This window comes from Amphibalanus amphitrite, unplaced genomic scaffold (genome assembly GCF_019059575.1).
Source record: "Amphibalanus amphitrite isolate SeventyFive unplaced genomic scaffold, NRLGWU_Aamphi_draft 000118F_arrow, whole genome shotgun sequence".
NCBI classification, from domain to species: Eukaryota; Metazoa; Arthropoda; class Thecostraca; order Balanomorpha; family Balanidae; genus Amphibalanus; species Amphibalanus amphitrite.
The window spans coordinates 540,545-563,667 of record NW_024881613.1 but is presented as its reverse complement, the minus strand read 5'-3'; the positions used below and the strand labels follow the sequence as shown (position 1 = coordinate 563,667).

Sequence of the window (23,123 nt, the reverse complement as noted above, 5' to 3'; positions counted from 1 at the left end):
TGTGACCTGACCTGGTATCAGTGACCTCAAATAGCAAAATATGTGTTTGAAGATCATTTCCCCATCGATGATTTTCAATGAAATGCATTTTACTCGATTTTACAACGCATTTCTTGAAATGCCTGTAAACGGTGAAAATTCGACCTTTGACCTGACCTGTGACGTCATCAATTAGACCGAGGTCAATGAAATTGGGTCACAAGGTAGTTCCCCGTTGGGGCTATCCAAAACCGTTTACCGCTTGTCGCTATGTTGCGTGGTTCTCGAGATCTGAGGGGGGGGCAAAATGGCCCCCCCATCAGACCGCGTTGCTCGGCAGACCCCATCTGGGCGCGGGTTAATGTGATTGTCACAGCACAAATTCAACATTGCAGCGCATTGTCAAGCGTCGAACACCAGCTTGTGCTCCTTCCTAATAAGAAGACTGTTCGAAGCGTAGCGCGTTCGATTGCGGAAATAAGCCTGGCCTTGTTCTAACTCAGTAGGCGGAACTATGGTCAAGCGTACCCATTTTCGGGAACGCATTTTCGTTCCCATGTTTGGGAACGATAAACCCAAATATGGGAACGCCATGTAGGCATTATTTAAAACAAGAAAAAGAACCGTTAAATGACGTCCAAAAAATATAAAACGATCGTGAACCGCCTGATATTTGTCTCAATATTGTTGGGAAAGAGTTTGATATTGTAAGGCCCATCGTAGTTTCAAATCGTTCCCCTATTTCTAAAGCAGTCCATCATCCGGGCCGCGAGCCCAAATTTGGGAACGCTCTCGTACACTGGCGCTGCAAGCGTTCCTTATTATGGGAACGGCGTACCCAAAATTGGGAACGATTTCACCGACGCCTTTCAGGGGCTCTTTTCATTAACAAGCATCACGTCCAATGCCGCAAATTATTGTTAACGCAACAATCATCAGATGACCTTTCCGGCAAGACCGTCGCATGTTTCGCCCGGTCTTCTGCGCTTTTATTCCCGTCGATCTCGCAGCGGGCACGCCCCCCCCCCTCTGCAGGATTACGTAATTCACAACGCTCAGCGATGTTCAACAAGGTCTTCCATACCTATATCCACCGTCCGCGCCGAGGGTGGAGACATGTCAAGCACCTGTCAGTTTATCACCGATAGTTGACGAGCACAAGGAAGTATCCAAAAATGGGAACGCTGAATATGTTACACCCTCAAAACACCTAGTCCCAATGAAAATCTAGTTTTTTCCTTTCTTAATGAGTGTAAGTGGCAAAAGGCCTGGTAGGATGGGCACGAGGAATGATCGAAATCAGCATAAAAATTATAAATAAGCCACACAGAGCGACCTATATAAGAGAAATTCCCCTAAAACGATCATGCTTAGAAACACGGAAGACAAAAACCACGCTCATGACGCTCCTTATAAAACAACGCTAAACAGCTAGCATCCAAATAAAATATGTCTTTCAGGGCTGATAAAATACAGCTGAATAATTATCGACCACTTAAACTGAGTTTACAACAGTAGTTCGGTAAAATCACGCACGTTCTACGCGGTCGTCCACCTCGACACCAAATGTCAACAATATTACCTCGGGACTGTCCGCGTGTTCGCTTGCATATGTCAGCATCTGGTGTCGCTAGTATGAAACTTCATAATCAGGCGAAAATTATTATACTTGACCTCAAAATGTAAAAAACGCTTCATTTTCCTTAAAATTGCATGTTAAATGTAGTATAGGTAACCCATGTTTTCACCATTCCGTCATTTCAAAAAATCATTAAAAATATCATTCGACGGTCAATTTCCTTGTTCAACGGTCAGATTAAAGATAATTTTATAGAGACTTAGTAGATACTTAAATTAGCGTGCACTTTTTTGAGACGTGATGCACTAATGAGTTTTAGTGGGCGAACGGCCGAAAAATTACCTTCCGTTCTCATAAATGGGAACGCCCGTTCCCATATTTGGGAACTCCGTTCCCAAAAATGGGATCGTTCCTATATTTGGGTACTCATGACCATAGTTCCACCTACTGAACTGAGCGCGGCCCTGCCAAAGCCCACCTGACGCTTCCGATAGCGTGGAGCCACGGTAAACAATGGATCAATCTCAATGAGTAAATGTCACGCCTATCTTTGCTTTACCATTATCGAACGATAAGGTACAGCAAATATAAGGTATCCAACAATATCATGTTTAAAATGACATTTTATATGCTCAAAACTCATGGTCCTCTGATACTCTGTAGTTCTTAGCAGCATGACAGATCCAATTATATTACTCCCTCCACTCTAAGAGGATACAGTTTCATAAATCTGCTTGCAAGTACCAAGTAAAGTCTCACAAAGAGTTATTTATAATCTCGGGCCAGGGCTGCGGAGTCGGAGTCGGAGTCGGAGTCGGAGTCGGTCGGAGTCGACAGTTGTGACCGGAGTCGGAGTCGGAGTCGGAGTCGATTTTAGAAACCCGAGCCGGAGTCGGAGTCAGAGCCACCGAAAATCTGTCGACTCCGCAGCCCTGCTAGGTCTGCGGAGTCGGAGTCGGGAGTTGGAGTCGGTCGGAGTCGACAATTCTGCCCGGAGTCGGAGTCGGAGTCGGAGCTGGTTTTTGAAAGCCGGAGTCTGAGTCGGAGTCGGAGTCGCCGAAAATCCATCGACTCCGCAGCCCTGTCTCGGGCAATATCGGGAGACTGCGCCACAGCACGGCCACGCTGCCAGACCACTCGTGTCCTGCTATACGGCCGAGGGCCGGCCGCCAGAGCCACCCCTGCCTGTGCCTAACGACTGGCCGAGGCCGGGCCGGCCGCCGGGGGCCGTAGGTCTCACTCGAACCGACCGACGACCGTCGCTCGGCGACCGGTCAGCGCCGCTGAGATCGTCGGCTCCGACTCGGCTCGGCAACTTATTTATTCTAATAAATCAGACAAAATGAAGGCAAACAAAAACAAATGGGATTGGTGCAAAAGCATGATGCTTAACTCAAAGGACCTCTCCACGATAAACAATGACTGACAAAACATGCCACCCCACCAAACAAAGCATGACACAAACATGATCGACGTATGCCCAAACCCACCGCAGACGTGGCAGACCAAATATCACCCGACCAAGACCGCGGGCATACCAATCAGTCACCGTGCATTCAGGGCCAAACAGCGAGGGAATGTTGAAATTCTGGCCTTGGTTGAAATATGGCGCCCCAAGTCTCCTTCCACCGACAGAAACCTATTTTAGTTTTTGCAGTTCATCGTAACATGCAAAAATTAATTGGGCAATGATTACGACTGGCTTCGAAGTGTTGAAGCGACGTAGTGTGTGGCGTTAGCAGTATGATAAAATATAAATAGCGCCATTATCCAAGCTGATGACAGTAAGCGCTACAGTACGCCCACCTGTTTCAATGTGGAAACTCCACATCAAGACCTAAGCACAAAGTTGTGCCTCCAAGCAGGATCCGTTGTACGAACCTAATTAACTAGGAATTATGTGACCTAAAGGCATAGAAATGCTTTCAGCTCTAGGCACGCATGTGCTTGCATTCATTGAAATGACTCAGCTCTGAATGTAATTAACTATGTCTCGCGGGGCGTCGCACTGACTGGCCTTATTCCGGCGACGACTGGGTACTTGGCATCGGGAAACTGGTGGGCGGTAGCGCCAGGTAGGATAACGAGCTATATTCTACCCTCTTCACTAATCAAATGAAGATGTCTATTGACAAACGGTTAAGATGCATCACTATAATACTTAGAGAAGATGTAGACATAGGAAACGAAGCATAAAAGTACGTCAGCAGGAGAGAGGCAGAGGAGGGTCGGGGGCGGAAGAGGAGCGGAGAAATAGCGGCGGAGGGGTCGGGGTCGCCGCGCCACTCCACAGATTGGCTGTATTCCATTTGAGAGCGTCAGTGGCGGAGACAGGCCGAGATTGGCCGATCCGGGAGAGGGAGAGGGAGCGGGGCTCGGTGGAGACGCCGAGTGGGCCCGGCACCGGCCGCCGCCACCTGGCCCTCCAGCTGATTGAATTTGCACGCGCCTCCGAGTCGAGCCATTGTTGGCAAGCTACGACACGAGATTAGCCGTGCTCTCAGTGCGGGATCCAGCCATGCAAACCGGTGAAATAAACCATCGCCGGCTCAAATTGATGGCGGAGATGAGAAATGGCTTTACGAGGCCGGCCGATAAATCTATAGGGCGTCAGACGGGCCGCTCTAGCGGTGATCCGATGGACGATTTATTTTAGTCAATCCTTTACAGTTACAGCACTGTTAACGGTTCCCTCATTAACCTTTTAGTTGTAAAGGTGGGTGATATCAATTCTGCAATATATTACCAACATCTTGTATAGGCGTATACGCGCAATGCATTGTAAGCATTATGCATTTGAAATACCTATTTAAAGTCCGTAACAACTTGAGGTTTCATAAACCACCCACTATGAAACCTCTTGTGCTTGAACAATAGCTATGCTGAAACCATAGACGAAACGCTAAACCATTGACAATCCAATTTTGATTCAATGGCCAGGATGGCCATTGCCCATTGCAAGGTCTTGGTGCCTGCACCAAGTCGAACGAAGACTCACAAGTTCGTTTTACAACGAAAGAAAGCGTCGAAAAAAGAGGCGCTGAATTTAGCTTATTCAAAAACTGAAGGCAATAGCCGTTTCCACGACGGCTACGCAGTTGGTGCGCATTAGGTGCATCTTTGGTCAAATTAGGTGCAAATTTGGTCGAATTAGGATCACTGTGTTCTTTAACCCTCGCCGGCCGAGGGGGGGGGGGCGGGTGCCGCCCCCCCCCCCCATAGGGTTTTTTCGCGATAGCTCCGAACACGCTGGCGATAGAGAGCTGAAACTTTGCATACCTGACCTTTGATCCAAGCCGCATCTTTTGACACCAACCGCATTTTTGGGTCAGGTCAGGTCACTGACCTATGACGTCATAAGTGAACCTCTGCACGGTCTTCAGATGTCGCAACTTCGCAACGCCCTCACTGCCAGAGGAGATGTCACAGGGAAATGAAACTTGCAGGATCTAGTATCCATTATGAGTCTCACAACTTGTATATCTCGGATTTTTCCTAAAGGTCATATGAGGTCAGGTCATTTTCGTGACCTCACCATTATAAGTCAATGGGGAAAAATGAAAACTGCTATTCTGGCGCCGGGAACGATCTCCAACTATCTCAAGCACACAGAATCGTGATTTGATGCACTCCTTGCAAGGTTAGATGCATCACTTTTGCAATGTTGACCTTGCGTGACGTCATTTATGACGTCATCAAGGTCATATTAGTTTTTCGTCAATAACTCTTGATCAAATTGAGCTAGCGAGTCGAGAAAGCCACCAATGAACTCAGGAAGACCTGCCGAATCGAATGATATGCGACATGACCTCTTGCGACCAACTTCGTGACCTGGGGGTGCTGACCTGACCTTGACCTGAGGTCAACACCCCAAGTTGACCTGACCCGAACAAAAAGTATATCATTCGACGTGCCTGAGCAAGGCGAACACGATGCTGCCAAAATCGCGGCTCTGCGGCCGTTTTTTGCGAAGTTATTCACCAAAAACTGAACCCTACCCTGGGGCACTTGACCTGACCTCAGAGGTCACCGGTTGACCTAGGACCTTAAAATCGGGTACCAATCTCTGCGTCTCGTAACAGCGCACACGCTCGTTTTTTCCGCGACGCGCTAGCTCCACCAGGGGCGAAACGGCGAGGGGGGGGTCGTACCCGCCCCCCCCCCCCCCTCGGCCGGCGCGTATGTAGAAAACCAATAGGTCCGGCGAGGGTTAAAAGCTGCTCGTTTGGCTTGCACAGATGCTTATAGACGTCATCTTTCAAATTATCAGATATTATTTTCGATTAAAACACTGGAAATAAATTAATGATATGAAGATATATGTTGTAAAAGAGATTCGGTGCAGATTTGGCCAAATTAGGTGCATTCACCAACCAGCCCGTCGTGAAAATGGCTTTCATAACACAAGAATCAGATAATTCACCCGACAAGAATTGTATAGGTACACCCTTCGTTAGATTCAACCTACCCACTGAGAGCATGACCCAAAATCCACTTTTGTCGTTACCATAAAAGGAAGAGCCGGCGAAAGTTCAAAGGCATCCTGGCTAAGTTCTAGGGGCGTCCTAACCGAGGTCCATGTGCGGCCAGCCAAGGTCTGAGGGCTCCAGCCTCCAGGTCAGACCGACCCGAGGGCTCAAGTGCAATCTGGCCCCTGCCGAGCTCTGTTCTGTAACCCTGACCCTGTTCGGCGTCACAGCCCTCTACAGCTGACAGTCGTCATCCTGGATAAGTGAGTTGCAGACAGCTGCCATGAGACTCCTGCACAACGCGCCGCGCGCCGGTGCATCCTAACTCGTCCGTTTTCATTGGTTCCACCACTGCACCTTACGCCACGCTGATAGACTCTCAGGCTCGGCTCTGACGCTCTGTCTGCACCCTGGTGCACGTGGACCGCACGGGTTAGGACGCAGTTGGGTTAGGGAGCAGAGACCCGCTGTCTGTCAGGGTATGACTGAGTGGACCGCGTCGTGCCCGACACCAACAATGGGCCGTCCGCTCGACGGTCGAGGCCGCATCGCGCCACTAGCCGTGTCGTTCCCGAGGAGACTCGTAGATTAGGTGAATGGAAGTGGTATGTTCTGAGTCACTGAGGGGGTGGATGTGCCACGATCACCGGTTCTCCAGCTGGTGCTCCACAGTTCGCTCTGTTTTAGGGTGGATATGTAGACGCTGGGCCGGGGAATCCACGCATCTTTAGGAGCATCCATCGCTGCGATGCCACCCTCCCATAGCTAAGGCGCCGGAATTTCTGACCAGTTTCGCGGCGAGATGAATGAGAGTGACATAGCCGAGCCGATTCAGTCGCTCCTGAATATAGCCCGATATCCTCAGCCTCACATCAGTAGTTTCGCTTGTTGATGGGCCACGTTGGGGCTTATGAACCCTGGCGGGCGACGATCAGTCCTCCACTGGCGATACATCACAGCACTGTGTGCGTGTTGTCTGCGCCGCTCAATTGACACAGGTGCGCTGTGGATACACTGAATCAGCAATGTGCGCCGCCATCTCGTTACCCGCCGGTCAATGGTGCTGCTCGGAGGACGAGGTCGTCATCGGTCGCCAAAGTCGTCATCGCATTGACTGAGACAGACCGACAGGGGAGCGGTGGCCGAATGAAAACCCGAGCCAACTGGGTGTAAAGTCCCGCCGGAGCAGGTGACGCAATCCTTGTTGGAAGACGCCAAAGTTATTTGTTGAGGCAAAAGTTGGGAAGGTCCCCCAGGTCACTACTGAGGGGTTATCAAAAAGAGACGATTGTATTGCTGTTTCGCTGTTGCTCTATTTGGAGCTACAGTTAGGTCGGGCTCGTTAGAACAGCACAAGCGAAAAGCCATCAGCAATGTAGATGCAGCGATCGTGTGACGGAAATGGAGCGAGTATTACTGAATGACTGAATGGATAATGACGAGATGCGACGGTGTGGGTAGGCTTGGTCACAGATTTACCTATATGAGGAGAGGCATGACGTAACTGCAGCTGCTTTGAAACTGCGTAAGCTGCAAAGCAGTAAGCATAGATAGGGTTTAGAAGATGGCAATATAAAAAACAAGTCAATTTGAGCAGTCTATCGTTGTATATCGAATTTGAAAACACCTCCTTTTATCATGACAAACGTGACTAAAGATATTTATTTGACAACGTTTATAGAATACCTAAGCTTGGTGAACCAAGGAGGCTTTTATTCCGCGTTGTTAACTGGAGAATATCTTAACGACATAGTCGACACAGGAATTGTGCAATATACATATAACATTCATAGTCAAAGAAGTATTTTGCCTCCTCGTCAAAATTATTGGCCAGATTGCGTAACACACCGTAACGGACTATTGTATAAATCTCGCTATTGGTCTAAAACACTTCATTACCATGTTTAATCGCCTTTTTAACATGGAAAGCTTCACCGTCTCTGCCGGCCGCGCGAACTTTGCCCGTCCTAAGTTAGGCAGTATCTTATCTCAGCTTACAATGAGACGATATTGGGCTAACCGGACCATTAGAGCTGACTCGGTTGGACGAGAGATTCTCTCGATGGCGAAATTGGATAACAACTTCGACGTTATTGAGCACAAAGAACAAAGAATGCACATCTAATTTAGCCGGCGAATCGCCGCCAGACCACCAGTAAGAAACAGAAATGTCAAAAAGGAAAATACCTACTTTTTAGTAAATCACTATTTGTTCACCAGAAAAGTTTTGGAATGTAAAAACGAAAACGTAATTGGAACAACTCACAAGGATATTAGAACAAAGTGAACCCGTCTCAAAATCATAAACGGATTCTGATTAATGAGCTAGGTTGCAGTGCAAGCTCGTGCTGCTGAAGTTGGCATCAGTCCTGTTCTCTGCATGCCCCGCTGTCACGCTGGCGGTGATTTATCAATACCCAGATTGATGTGGCAGCGATAGACAGAGCAAAATGAATGCAAAGCAGAAATGCTAATGTGCGCACAGGTGCTGCTTCAATTGAGAGCCATAAGGCCGAGCTGGTCTGTTCTATTCTTAGCTTTGTACCTAAGAGGCTGACAACAAAATGGTCGAACACGCAGAAAAATGCTTGTTTAATTGCTTTGCGCATTAAACACGAGATTAAAGAAAGTAAGCAGGTTTTCGTAGATTGCCCCTTCAAGAAATATGTTAGCCTACAGTCAAAACTGGTGAAATGTTAGCCTCAATCCAGGCTGTAAGTCCGGTTTCAACGTTCTGCAGTCTGGCACCCAGTAGCAAGACTTATCAAACTTCTCAGAAGAATCATTGTGTCGACAGATTGCCAGTCGTGTTCTCTGGCAGGAATGATAAACATAAACCGGATTTGACGCAAAGTTATGCACTACTGGCATTTGCAGAGCAGACAGTGGCGCAGTTTCTTGTTTGTAAGGAACATATGAAACCACTGATGTAAATCGCAATTTTCGAGAAGGCCATGGATGCCTAGATTGCATCAATGTTAGCAGCGTCTGTGCAATAGAACTTCAGGAAGTATGTAATGTTTTACGATCACTACACAGAAGCCCTCTAAGCAACAGCGCCCCGAGTCCACTGCGTCCACGGTCCAGCAACAATATCATACACCGTTAACACACCTCTCTGAGTCGCCCCACCAAAACTCTGTGCCCCCTGCCCGCTATGCCGCGGCCCTCACCTGCGATAAGCGCCAGTAGGGCTGCAGTGCTTAGGAGCCGCCACCGCGCCATGCTGCCGTCCGACTCGACACACTGCCTCGGGCGCAACTGGTCCCGCCGACCGATGCCCCGGGCGCCGACGCGTCGGACGACGTCCCCCTCTGGCAGGGGGGGGGGGCGCCGAGGGCCAGGACACATTCGGGGGTGGTTACAGAGTTGAATAGTGTCTGTTTAGTGCAACTGGGGATTGACAAAAATATTTTGTGTACAGATGTGGCACTTGTAGGGTGCTCTATACTTGGGTGCTCATGCATCATGCTAGCTTGCGTTTATTAATTTTTATTTTGCGTTTATTTATTTTATTATTTTTTATTTATGTATTAGAATCTTGTGGCCGCAGTCGTGCCACTGCGGCGCCGCCGCCGCCCCGTGCAGGCTCGGGATGAGTTATATGGCATTGTGCGGGGCGGGGCCGGGAGGAAACGGCCGGCGGCACGCGCAGCGCAATTGTAAATTTAAGATATGTCATTTAAGGCACGTAGGCCGCCAAGCTGGCGCCTTCCGTCACCTCGTCGCTGCTGTGCAAGTTCGCACTCGTTTTGGGCGTGTTCTAGACGTTTCGTAACCTGTTGAATAAAAGGTGGGTCACGTACGACCCCCGGCCAGTCTGGGCCGGCGCGCGACGGAGGCAGCTGGCAATACAACGGCAATGTGGACATAAGGAGTTTACCACAAGCTATTTCGGCCTTGGAAGACTGCCGTGATGGGGAACGAGAAGGAGACCTGTGATCTGCGAGACGCTTACCTGCAGATCCACGTGCACGCATCGCTGTGGCCGTATCAGACTGTAGCGTTCCAGGGCAGACGGTGGTGTCTGAGCAGACTTGCCTTTGGGCTCAGTCTCGCACCGATGGTGATGAGAAAGGTGCTGGAAATGGCCCTGGCCCTGTTGTCCACTGACGGAACGCACTTCACGGTCAGCTGGAGGCCGTACTCATCTCTCAGACTCTTCACGGTCTCCAGGCGCCTTCTAATCAGCACTACTCGTGCGGGCAACCGAACCATATCGCCCGCGACTGCACGGCAGGCCGCGGACAGCGGGGCCGTGGAGGCCCCCGTGGTGGACGGAGCCTCGTGAGGTGCTACAACTGCAACCGGCAGGGGCACATCGCCTCTGCGTGTCCGGAAAACGACGCGGGAGGGGAGAGATCAGCGCCAGCCTCCTCTCCTGTCGACCAGTGAACGGGGCGCTGCCAGTCGCGCAGCTGTCGGTGGACGGAGCGAGCTGCCAAATGCTGGTTGATACAGGATGCAGCCAGTGTGTAGCTCACGTGTCAGTTTGTCGGAAGTGGAACCGACGCCCGGTGAGCGTGATGACAGTGAGTGGAGGGCGTTATTGGTGTGAGGGGTCAGGCGTGGCACGCGTGCAGCTGCGGTCCGGTGAATCAGTGTCCGTAGATGTGCTCGTCGTAGCATGTAAGCCACTGGGGTTTGAGTTCATCCTCGGGATGAATGGTATCAGAGCACTGGGTGGCGCTACAGTGAGTTCGGATGACCGAGTCAGATTCGGAGTTGAGGCAGCGGTGTCTCATATAGCGGCGTCAGCGGCCTCACCCGGTGACCGGGTCAGCTGTGATGGTGAGAGGACTGGGGTGTCGCGTGCAGTGGCAGCGACTGCACGGGTGAGTCATGATCAGGCGAGCAGTGAGGCGGCCCCAGCGTCAGGTGCAGCGGCGACAGCTGCAGCAGTGAATCGAGCTGACAGCAGTAAGGGGGATCCGGTGTTGGGTGCGGCGGCGGCGGCCGCACCGGCTAATCGAGCCGACGAGAAGGACTTTGTGGTGAGCTTTGATGAGACAGAAAAGAAGTGGTCGGTGGAGTGGAAATGGTGTGGAGGAAAGGAGCCCGAGCAGCTGCACAATACAGCAGAGGAGTACGCGATTCCAACAGAAGCCCGACACGAATACGAGCGAGAACTCTCCAAGTGGGTGGCGAATCAATGGCTCGTCCCTTATGATGAGAGCGTGCACGGGAGGGTCAAAGGCACGATCCCGCTCATGGCGGTCATCCAACCGAAGAAGGACAAAGTGCGTCCCGTCATGGATTTCAGGGAGTTAAATACGCACCTGGACCCGCATACAGCTGACGCGGATGTTTGCAGTGAGAAAATCCGTGAGTGGCGTCGGTGTGGACGAAACGTGTCTCTCCTAGATCTGCGAGACGCTTACCTGCAGATCCACGTGCACGCATCGCTGTGGCCGTATCAGACTGTAGTGTTCCAGGGCAGACGGTGGTGTCTGAGCAGACTTGGCTTTGGGCTCAGTCTCGCACCGATGGTGATGAGAAAGGTGCTGGAAATGGCACTGAAACGTGACCCGAGGGTGCACACCGCTACATCACCTTACGTGGACGACATACTCGTAAATGAAAACATCGCTACTGCATTGGAGGTGAAGGGTCATCTGGAGGCGCTCGGTCTGACCTGCAAATCCCCGGAGAAGGTGTCAGAAGGTGCTCGTGTCCTGGGCATTCGAGTCTGGGGGGAGCGGCAAGGACTGTTCTGGAAGCGGGACAACCAGGATCTACAGCCGCCGCCAAAGCTGACGAGGAGAGAGGTCTTCTCGCTGTGCGGACGTCTGACAAGTCAGGTCCCGGTGTGTGGCTGGCTGCGTGTCTCCGCATCCTACCTGAAAAGACGCGCCACTGCAGCGACAGACGGCTGGGATGACGAGATCACCGACCCAGAACTCCAGAAAATGGTCATGGAAACGCTGCAGCGCGTGAAAATGGCCGATCCCGCACGAGGTCGCTGGGATGTCACCGGCGATGAGGGAGTCGTGTGGGTGGATGCCAGCTCCCTCGCCATAGGAGCCGTGCTGGAGATGGAAGGCAGCATCGTTGAGGACGCCTGCTGGCTTCGGAAAAATCCCGAGACACACGTGAACCTTGCAGAACTGGACTCTGTTGTGCGTGGCATCAATCTGTCCCTGGCATGGAACCTGAAGAAAGTGACTGTCGTGACGGACTCGAAAACGGTCTATCACTGGCTAACAGATGCGCTCTCCGGCAGAGCTCGGATAAAGACGAAGGCGGCGAGTGAAATGCTGATTAGAAGGCGCCTGGAGACCGTGAAGAGTCTGAGAGATGAGTACGGCCTCCAGCTGACCGTGAAGTGCGTTCCGTCAGTGGACAACAGGGCTGACGCACTGACGAGAGTGCCGAAGAAGTGGCTGAACCAACAAAGCGATCCTGAGGTCTGCGGCGCTGCCTTCTCGGCGCCGGATGTGGTCAGGATCCATGAAACAAGCGGACACCCAGGCATCGGGAGAACGCTGCGCCTGTGTAGGGAGCACGACCCGGCTGTGAGCAGGCACCAGGTGCGCAGTGTAGTTAGCCAGTGCGAAAAGTGCCAGTCCATCGATCCAGCGCCCCAGCGGTGGACACATGGTTCGCTGAGCGTGACCAAATGCTGGGACAGGGTCAGCATGGACGTCTGTCACGTAAACGATCAGCTGTACCTGACTCTGATTGACTGCGGTCCGTCTCGGTACGCGATCTGGCGGCGGATAAAGCGACAGGACACCGACAGCATCATCACGGCTCTGGAGTCGGTATTCCTGGAGCGCGGCGCTCCGAGGGAGCTGCTGACGGACAACTTCACCTCATTCCGCAGTGCCGCATTCCACGAGTTCGTCAGCCGGTGGGGTGTCAGCGTCCGGTACCGAGATGCCCATGCGCCGTTCGGCAATGGTGTCTCTGAGAGAAACCATAGGTCGGTCAAAACAATCGTAGCGCGCAAAGGCTGCTCAGTGGCGGAAGCAGTCTACCGCTATAATGTGATGCCGCGCAGTGATGACCTGAACTCTAGTCCTGCCAACGTACTGTTCAACTACAAACTGAGAGTGCCGGACGTGGAGAGTGAGGAAAAGTGCGAAGAGAGTGAGTGTGCTATGTTCAGTGTAGGCGATAAGGTATGGATCAGAGACCCTAGTCGCCGGTGTGATGTGCCAAGTTCCATAGGAACAGTCACCCGACAAGTGTCGGCGCAGTGTGTGGAAGTAGACGATGTCCCCCGTCACGTGAGAGATCTGAGACTGGCTTTCGTTCCCAGTCCGGAGAGTGGCCAGACTGAGCCGCCGAACAATGACAATGACGACTCTGGCCCAATTATCTTGCGAGAGTGTGCGCACGAAAGCCACGGGAAAAATGTGCCCCCTGTGACGTACGCTGAAGTTCTACGCCGCGGCATGCGGGAGAGACGCCCCGTGCAGGCTCGGGATGAGTTATATGGCATTGTGCGGGGCGGGGCCGGGAGGAAACGGCCGGCGGCACGCGCAGCGCAATTGTAAATTTAAGATATGTCATTTAAGGCACGTAGGCCGCCAAGCTGGCGCCTTCCGTCACCTCGTCGCTGCTGTGCAAGTTCGCACTCGTTTTGGGCGTGTTCTAGACGTTTCGTAACCTGTTGAATAAAAGGTGGGTCACGTACGACCCCCGGCCAGTCTGGGCCGGCGCGCGACGGAGGCAGCTGGCAATACAACGGCAATGTGGACATAAGGAGTTTACCACAATTTATTTATTATCCACGCGTTTATTCTGTATAATTGGCTTCTTTCGTGGATGAGGATTGTTGGCGTAAAAGGGTGTGGAGAAATGTTACAAACACATGTGGGAATAATATATTTTTAAGCTACCTCTTTGCTCAGAGACATATTGCATAATGCAGCTTCTGCGTTGCATGACTGCTGTGAAGTTTCGGAGAGCGGTGATGAGGCTATCCGTTGTTTAAAAAAAAACTGACTTTCAATATAGTACCGACGTTGGAAGTTGTAAAGACGTGTCCATTTTTTCATTGACATAATTTAAATTACTAAAAAAAAAAACTTAGTGAAACAGTTCATTCAACGCACTTATTTAGCACCACAAAGCCTGACAAGTGAGCATAACAACCTTGTCAACAAACTCTAGTAGTTTTCGCATGGTGCCGCGCATCCCGGCAACTATTGGACCTCATTGGAATCATGTCGATATTGAGCGATCCACACCGCCAGAGTGCCACAATTTTCCCTTTGCTCTCCACCTCATTGATGATTGAGCAATTGGTCAAGACATAATAAAATATTTTTCAATATCGGTGGCTAGCACTGTATTGGATTTTACACAACACCATGGATCCATTTTGCAAGGGAATAAGGTTTTTGTGTGTATGATTTTTAATGTGCAGTTACCTACAGAACACTTACTTGTATTCTGCACTCTATTTTTAGTTCATGAATAATGTGTGCAGCGTGCAGATTGCACAGCATACCTGCACATGCACACACACTGATCTGATCCTGAGAGACATACAGAACTTCTCGATTGTTGATATTGATTTAATTGATTTACTGATAACTACATGATAAAAAGGTCATCGCAAAGGGAATTACAGGCCGAGAGAGAGAGAGAGAGAGAGAGAGAGAGAGAGAGAGAGAGAGAGAGAGAGAGAGAGAGAGAGAGAGAGAGAGAGAGAGAGAGAGAGAGAGAGAGAGAGAGAGAGAGAGAGAGAGAGAGAGAGAGAGAGAGATAAAATCTGTTTGGAGAGACCTTTGTAGCAGCATCCCGAAGTGCTGGCGCCGAAGCTAAATGTTGCTCGTAGGCTGAAAGGCCGCATTTGTCATGAAGTGCGCGCCTGTTCAGGTACAGGAAAGTTTTGCAATTGCACTTTGCCAAATGAGCTGAGCTTCGGAATCGCTGATGAAATAAAGTTGCATGAATTAAATCCTGCTTTCATCGCGGATTTTAGCACTGACTCATTCCAGGGTCACCAGGTAAAACAGCCACAGTAGCGCTGCCACGGAAAGGGTGAGAGCACTCTCTTTTCAGAAATGTAAGATGAGATGTGAGTTATTTCTGAAAATTATACGATTACAATGGATCGAAAAGATGGCTGCTGCATCATCAACATTGGTTTATTGACTTAGGAATGCCGTAACTGGTGTTCAGTGTCAGGTTTGCTGGTATACGTGTCCACTTATAAAGGCTCCCGGTTTTCGGACACTCAGGACCAGCTTCTCACAACGGAATCACAGTGACGCCGCCGGGAGCATTAGCGGCAGGTGACGCCAAAGTCAGGCGTCGTTCCGGCGGGTAATTCAAAACATCGCCGTCCCGCCCAGACCGCGGCCGGCCCGCCACCGGTGTCGTCTCGGCCGATGGACGATATAAGATGCAAATCCGGACAGGGAGCCGCGCTGTCGGCGGCAGTGGTGGTTATATCCAACAGAGGCCCGCCACCGTGCCGTAGGAACACGCAGCGCGCACGCACGCACGCACGCACACGCACAGATAGGATGAGGTCTCAATTATGCTTGAAAAACAGCACTGACCTGGGCCTCTCGTTTGCCTGCGTGACTGATGTTTACCCGCTGGACTGAAAGGCATTTGTTTGTGACCTGATTGACTGCAATAAATCGTTCATGGGCCGGTCAAGTTTGCATCGTTTAGAATACCAATATGACGGCCTCACATCCATAGATCACATTTTGCCCGGTCCGGTCGGTTTGCTCTGCCGTTGTGCTGGGACGTGGCGGGCCGCGACACTGCCGGGTCGCGGCCCGGCCCGCCCGACCTGTCAGCCCTGTGACGATATTGCAGCCACGAACGTCTGGGCGGCTTAGCTGAGACGTCGCGACAAACAATTACATTTCCCAGTGGGGGCGAGGGATCGCGCGGCTTGTCGCGGCCGCGGGGTGGGGAGGGATGGGGGCTGCACTCGATCGAACACCGTGAGACGATGCAAAGGCACGCCGCCATCTGACGTGGAACCTTACACATTTCTCCCTGGTCTTTTCCGCTCATTTCACACCTTAGTCTTTGTGCCATATGTAGTGTGATGCAGCACAACAGGCTACCGCATGTCCAATCACCGCCGTAAATTACCGATGCGCTTCTCCTCTATCGATCACCAATTTATTACGCCCTATGGGTCACACTGCATACCGGCAAAGTGCTACCGATGCTATACATTGTGACATAAAATCGATGCATGTTTGTCTCTGAAATGGCGTATCTACTTATGTACATACACTAGTTGAAAGACACCATATGGAGTCACATTCGCTCGGTCGTTGCCGCGGCGTTACTGTTGGCATTACCAAGGGATTGCTGCATCGGTTGATAATCGTGTTTAGGCTGCAGCCGCTGGATGAACTGGCGATTGTTACCGCCGTTTTATTTACTGCTGAGGGAGCACAGTTGTGTCGGCGGGGGCGGGGGCGGGGGCGGCCGGGACTGGTGGCACCCTCCGCGCCGGGACCGCGCCCCTCTGATTCACTGATAGCCTGGCCCGGCAGAGCGCACTGCTCTCCGGATATTGATCGGTAGAGAGTCGAACCACCGGACACACAGCAGACGGCCCCAAACCAAAAACGCCCACACCCGCGCTCCGCCGCCGCGAGAGCACACATCAGCCGGTTTTGTGGGGCGGCGTGGGCCAAATCAGCGGCGTGCTTCGATCAGCACTGAAAACCCATAGTGAAAGGTGTCTCAGGAAATTGTTAGACGGTTCATTTATATTTATCAATCGATGTGATGAAATTTAGCGAACAATGTGAGATTGAGCGAAGAGTTTCAAAAAATCCATCAGCTCTTAGCAATGTCGATTACGCAATACGCATGCCCTTACTTCTCCCGTCCGATCGTGAATTTCTAGACGGCCGGCAAAAATTAGGGCCGGGTGTTGAATGTGTACACACGACCGTCCGCCCTCGCCAACTTCATCAGCGCCGTAACGCGATCACTTTACCGACCGCGACCCATTCCCGTCACGAGCAAACAGCGAGCACCGATGCGGTTTTACTGCAGCCCTCGGCTCGGACCGAAGCGGCGTCTCGGTTAGATGTTCCCTTGGATGCGATCCTCTCGCGGAAAGACAGTTCATGTCTTTCCTACAAAAGAAAAAAGTATATTAATAGTGTTGAGATTGACGTTTTACAGTCAGATCAGAGAAATAGTCGTTTACCGTCGAATAATGGTGTGGTATATCTATTTTCGTAGCAGCCAGATCTTGCTACCGTCCGAATCGTAGCCACCACCAAATAACACAGCCGTATTTATCATGCTTATGTTTATTACTCGAGTTTTTTTCGCATCCTCACCCATATTATAGTGGCCAAGGCCATCGTTCTGTTTACAAGCCCAGCCCCTTTATGACCGCTATAAACATAAAGGATGTAATCATACAGCTCCCCTCCGATTCGGCTACCGATATTGTCCTTTATTGATTAACACAGCACAACGCTGAATACAGTCGCAGCAAAATTAACTGAAAATAGATAGCATTATGAAACTCGTTGTTCATGATAATACGATGCATGATCATGAGTGATCCCTTGCTATGAGAGAGATAGACAAATTATGCGAAGGCCTTAGTGAAAACTAGTGCGACTACAAAAAGCAGACCATGGGCTATATCTGTCACTGACTCTGACTCATTGCTTACTCCGGCCCCTACTCGTCTTTCTCCACATGGTGCATGGGGGCATCAGCCAGGCTGGAAAGGGCTAGCAACAGCCAACAAATCACCATCAGTAGGCGATGCTCCCCTCCCTGGCACCAATCGAGGACCATCGCAACGCCGTCTGATTTAGAGGCTGACCGCCGCCCTGGCACCCATCGTCCCCTCTAATCCCCTGTCCCATAGCCCCATTTCATGACCTCCCTCCTCCCCCCCCCCTTCCCAGCTGATTGGTACCGTCCGACGTTCCGAGTCACGTGTCTGTCGGTCTGACCAAAGCTGATGTGAATCGTCCGCGGAATGGTCTGATCGGACTGTTACTAAATTAAGCATCTTATGATATGTTTAAGTCGTTGGCAGTTGACGGACATTTTGTTCATCCAGTCAATTGGATAAAGCTGTTTTATGTTTTCATTAAGACGTTTCGCTGTCGCTTTATTGAATCAACTCATTGTAAAACCGTTACCAAAGCAACAAACACCACACAAAGATAGAAGCCGACCCAAGGCGGTTTCCTTCTTTGTCCTGCTGCTGACAGTGTCGTTTGGTCCGCGGGGTCAGAGGAGCCCCCCCCCCGGTGGTCCCCCCCCCCCTCGGTGATGCACGCCCGATATCTGTCCCCGGACGGTGATAACTCAATCTATTATTGCCGCGGGGCAGGAACGGGAGCCACTAGCAGCAACTCAGGCACCGAGGACGGGACACGGGTGAAGGCATCACGGTAGCTATCAGATTAGGGTGTAACTTTGGTGAGGATACCGGTAAGACTAGATTTATGAGGCGTGAATATTGAACAGCTTCTATATTGCTTGGGTATCTTAGCTTCGTTATTAGCTATAATGTAAAAAAGCGATATTGTATTTGAGTACGAGCCATACGCAATGCACATAGATAGGTTGTGCCGGTGCCATCACCCTGAGCTCTCGGGACGATGCACGGTAGGCGATCGGGCCGGTCTAGCCTCGCGAAACCTCAAAGACACTTTTTTCCGAAAATTGGAAAACAACGCAAACTAGTCGACAGAAAATTCATCAAAGATTACGATTAGTGCATTTGCATGGCTCAGGAGACATTTTTTCGTAGACAAAAGTATCGTTAAAGACAGCGTTCCGTAACACTTCATAAGGGGGATAATCACAGCCGATTTTTACGCTCTTTGAATATTTTGCGGAACGATGAAATTGCTAGGCGTTGAGCATCCATTTTGCATGGAAAGTGAAATTTAGATGTTAAGACGATTCCGCCATAGAAAGCAAGTAGACAAAATCAGTTCGAAATGTATTATAATTAGGTTAATTTTTATATTTTTTTCTACCGCCGAACATTACGTTCACTGAATTAACCAAGCCCAGCAAAAAAAGTTTTACGAGGATGAACTAAAAATAATGCTGTATCGCATGCACTAAGACACTATCTATTAGGGGAGCCAGTGAAAATTTGCAGCCACTTGCAGCCCTGGCATCCAGACACTTTTTTCTTCTAAGGGTTGGCCTTGGCTTGGTGCACTTGGGCACAAGTGGTAAATGCCCCAAAAGGTGTTTTCGCGATAGCTCAAAACACCCAGGCAATAGAGAACTGCAACCTGGCATACCTGACTTTTGATGCACGCTGGATCTTGTGACACCAACCGCACTTTCAAGTCAGGTCAGGTCACTGATCTATGACGTCATAAATGAACCTCTGCACGATCCTCAGATGTCGCAACCTTGCAACGCTCTCAGTGATAGAGTAACTTTCACAGGGAGGTGAGACTTGCAGGACTTATTGTCCTTCAGAGGTCTTACAACTTGTATATCTCAGATTTTTCCTAAATGTCACATAAAGTCAGGTTGGCCACGTGACCTCACCTATAAGTCAATGGAGAAATATGAAAACTGTTATTTTGGCGCCAGGAATGATATTCAATTGTCTCAAGTACATGGAATCGTTACTTCATGCACTCCTTGCAAGATCTGATGCTGCATTTTTGCATTGTTGACCTTGCATGACGTCATTTATGACGTCACTAGGGTCATACGCGTTTTTCGTCAATAACTCCCGATCAAATTGAGCTAGAGAGTCGACAAGGTCACCAATGGACTCCGGAAGACCTGCCGAATCGAATGATATGCGATATGACCTCCTTCGACCAACTTCGTGATTTGAAGACCTCTGACCTGACCTTGACTCGAGGTCAAGGTCAGGCTGACCTTACGGTGGCCTCACCTGAACAAAAGTATACCATTCGACGCGCCTGAACAAGGCGAACACGACGATGTCAAAATCGTGGTTCTGCGGCCATTTTTTGCGAAGTTAGTTACCAAAAACCAAACCCACTGCTTGGGTCACGTTATGAAATGGGGCCTTGCCGGGCGAGATTTACGCTGTTTCATGATATGTATAAATTGGTAGGGCATAATCGTTTGAATAAAAAATTGGTTCGGAAGCAATTTTCTACGGAAGTACACACCATTTCAATGTCCTACCCAGCTCATACCGTCATAAATTTCGACCTACCCTCAAAAGTATTCATGCGTTATTCGAGCAGTAATTAGGCAAATTGCAAGCTCGCCACAGAGCACAAATCCTATAAGAGATAGTCCTTATTTAAAACATATGCTCATTGGATATTCAAGAAGGTTGCTCCTAAATATTGTGGTTCTAGCTTCAAAAACATGGATGTTATGAATGCCGATAGGTTTCGCGAGGCTACACCGGCCGGATCGCCCACTGTGCGATGGCGAGTGAGCAGGCACTATGCTAACTGACGCAGGGCTGCCTCATTTATGCGCGGCCGCTCCCCGGTCGACACTGCTCTGTTTTATCGAGTCTCCTTGTCTCCGAGTGGCGTGTGAGGTATCCCTCCTCCCTCCACAGTCCCGACCTGGAGCACTGACCCCTGCAACTGTGACCCGGATACTGGGGTGGTTCAAACCGGGACCCGGACAATGACGCTGGCATTAGGGGGCGTTATTTATTATTATATTCACTCTTTTAAAAACCATTAGGATTGCAGAGACTTGCTAATTGCAAAGATAAGTGAGATAAGCTGTGAAGGCTGCTCAGTGCTCATAAGGGTTTGGATTAATCACTTGTTATTTCTTTGTTTCCTCAATATGAATAATGTTTCATACGTACGCGTATACGTTTCGTGAAAACCAATTAAAATCATATTTTACCAACTCGTTGGAGCCTCGGCACATCCCAGTGGTATGTATTTACCTGAGATTGGATGCGTTTCAAAAACGGTAAACTCAGAAAATGTGGAGAAAATGTGGACCCCATAACCTATAATTCTTCATTAGCACCTGATCGATGTTAGCTCACATGACTTTAGGGCTTTTCCGACATCGATGTATTCCACTCAACTTATTGGATAGGCTTCACAGTATCTAAAACCCTGATGAAAAATCATTGCAACTACGTGGCGTAGTGTGTGCCTGAATCCCATTGAAGCCTGACACCAGTTACCAGTCTAATACAATCACGCCCTGACCTGGAACACGTGTCCGCAGGTCAATGACCTAGGGAGACCACGGGTCGGTCGGAGCGGCGCCAGGCAGAACAGGGCTGGGGGAGGGGTGGGGTGAGAAAGGGGAGTCTCGTGCGGCTCTGGACTGGCGCAATGTCGCCCGCTCCGCCGCCTCCGCCCCGCCCTCATTAGCAGGCCTGTCAGAGTTCCTTTAACTCAAAGTTTGCAATGAATGCATTGATTTCTTGAACACTTCATAAAGAAAGGAAGCAGCTGACACGCCGAGGCGCGTGTGAGAGAAGCAGTAGGTACTAGATACTGAGAAGAGACCTGCGACATGGGCCAGCGTATTGCTTTTATAGGCAATCATGATAGGCTCTGGCTTATTAGTTTCACATGATTCAAATGAAGCTTAATGCCATTGATTTATAATCCCCGAGCCCCCAAATTAAGAAAGACAAAGCAATATTGCTAGTGCTCTTTTTCACTGCTAAACGCCCAACGCAGCGCCAGCGTGTATTGGCAGTGCGCATCCCGAGCGGCCTGAAATGATGGGATGGGTAGGCTGTACCGCAATACCGATGTGCGTGGCGGAACAGCCTACCTGCCTGCTGAAGCCGCTAACACCATGCTGCATTCACCAGCACACTTCAGCTCCAGCGGGAGATGGGCAGAACGCTACATATTCTTGGTAGCTCGGTCACCACACGGCTTCTGCCACTAAAGGTTCATTCCCATGGCGCATTGCAGTTTCATGTAAACATCTCAGGATTTTATGTTCGTCTCGGCTCGTGTTGTATATGACAACTGTGCACCGCACTGGAAGGGCCGGTCTGAGGAGAAAATGGATCTCTTTATGCGTCAATCTGAATCCAGTCAAACAGTATGGCATGCAGGGAAGGGAAGCTTGTAGCAGCGATTAGGAATTATCTGACATGACATTACCTGCACGAGTCACAGTCACGGTTATTTCAGCCGCCACGGCAACTAGCCGGCCGTCAGTGGCCGAGTCAATCCATCAACGTCACTCAGTGTCCAAATCACAGTTCTGTCAGACGTCATTTGGCCTTCAACTGTCACAGATTGTCCGTCCGTCAGCTGCCACCCGACATACGTCATTTGACCGTTACACGTCCCCAGAGGCATCCGTCTGTCAGCCGCCACCCGCCGTCTGTCGGCGGTGCAGGTAGTGGACATTGTACGGGCTGTCCCCTACCGCTGGACAGTGGACATTGGACGGTGTATGCCGGTGGATGGACAGTGGACAGTGGCCGTCACTATACGGGGCGCCGGAGGAAAGCGGACAGCGTCCTGGGCGCCGCTGGACAGGAGACATTGTCCGTCACTATTCAGAACGAAGGACAGCGGACAGTGGACAGGGTCCATCAGTGTCCGGAGCACCAGTGGACAGTGTCTGTCAACTCTGTGGGCGCCGGTGGACAGTGGACAGTGTCCTTCACTGTCCGTCAGTGCCGGTGGACAGTGTCCGGTAGCTCTGTGGGCGCCGGTGGACAGTGGATAGTGTCCTTCACTGTCCGTCAGTGCCAGTGGACAGTGTCCGGTAGCTCTGTGGGCGCCGGTGGACAGTGGATAGTGTCCTTCAATGTCCGTCAGTGCCAGTGGACAGTGTCCGTCAGCTCTCTGGGCGCCGGTGGACAGTGGACAGTGTCCTTCACTGTCCGTCAGTGCCGGTGGACAGTGTCCGTCAGCTCTGTGGGCGCCGAGCCGCGGCCGCTCTCCATTTCCGCCCAGTCGGGTCGGACAGTTCACTCCGCGCCATTAGTCTAATTAAGCCTCTGTGGGGTGGCCGTGGCAGACCGGCCGGCCCGGCGGTGGCTGCAGGGCCGGCGCGGTGGGGCCCGCCGGTCACCCGCAGGGGAGGGGGGGGTTCAGGACCACGCCCTGGTAGCGTGAAGACACGACCGGTCCTCGGACAGCGGCACACGCTGGGGTCGTCCCATATCGCGCGCCATGTGCTAATCACAGTCCCGTGGA

The 23,123-nt window shown here is 50.8% G+C and overlaps 2 protein-coding genes across 2 annotated transcripts in view; one reads left to right on the top strand and one right to left on the bottom strand.

The window, feature by feature from the left end:
* LOC122381331 (cell adhesion molecule 1-like) overlaps positions 1-9,282 on the bottom strand; it is a 46,011-nt gene extending 36,729 nt beyond the window's left edge. The window contains exon 1 of the mRNA XM_043365367.1: positions 9,201-9,282. Within this exon, the coding sequence (XP_043221302.1) occupies positions 9,201-9,252 (52 nt within the window). The 5' untranslated portion in view covers positions 9,253-9,282. The remainder of the gene's footprint in view (positions 1-9,200) is intronic.
* A 661-nt stretch (positions 9,283-9,943) lies between these two features.
* LOC122381303 lies at positions 9,944-22,650 on the top strand. The gene is made up of 3 exons (XM_043365309.1): positions 9,944-10,314; positions 10,811-13,108; positions 22,269-22,650. Exons 1-3 carry the CDS (start codon positions 9,944-9,946, stop codon positions 22,648-22,650), a joined length of 3,051 nt encoding a protein of 1,016 aa, XP_043221244.1.
* The last annotated feature ends 473 nt before the right edge of the window (positions 22,651-23,123 follow it).

Bases quoted from the DNA above. Each gene is read 5' to 3' on its own strand.
- LOC122381303 (XM_043365309.1), top strand. From the start codon at position 9,944: ATGGGGAACGAGAAGGAGACCTGTGATCTGCGAGACGCTTACCTGCAG. The intron at 10,315-10,810 runs GTGAGGTGCTAC...TGACCGGGTCAG, and splicing joins CCCGTGGTGGACGGAGCCTC to CTGTGATGGTGAGAGGACTG. The intron at 13,109-22,268 runs GTGCGAAGAGAG...ACACGTCCCCAG, and splicing joins GACGTGGAGAGTGAGGAAAA to AGGCATCCGTCTGTCAGCCG.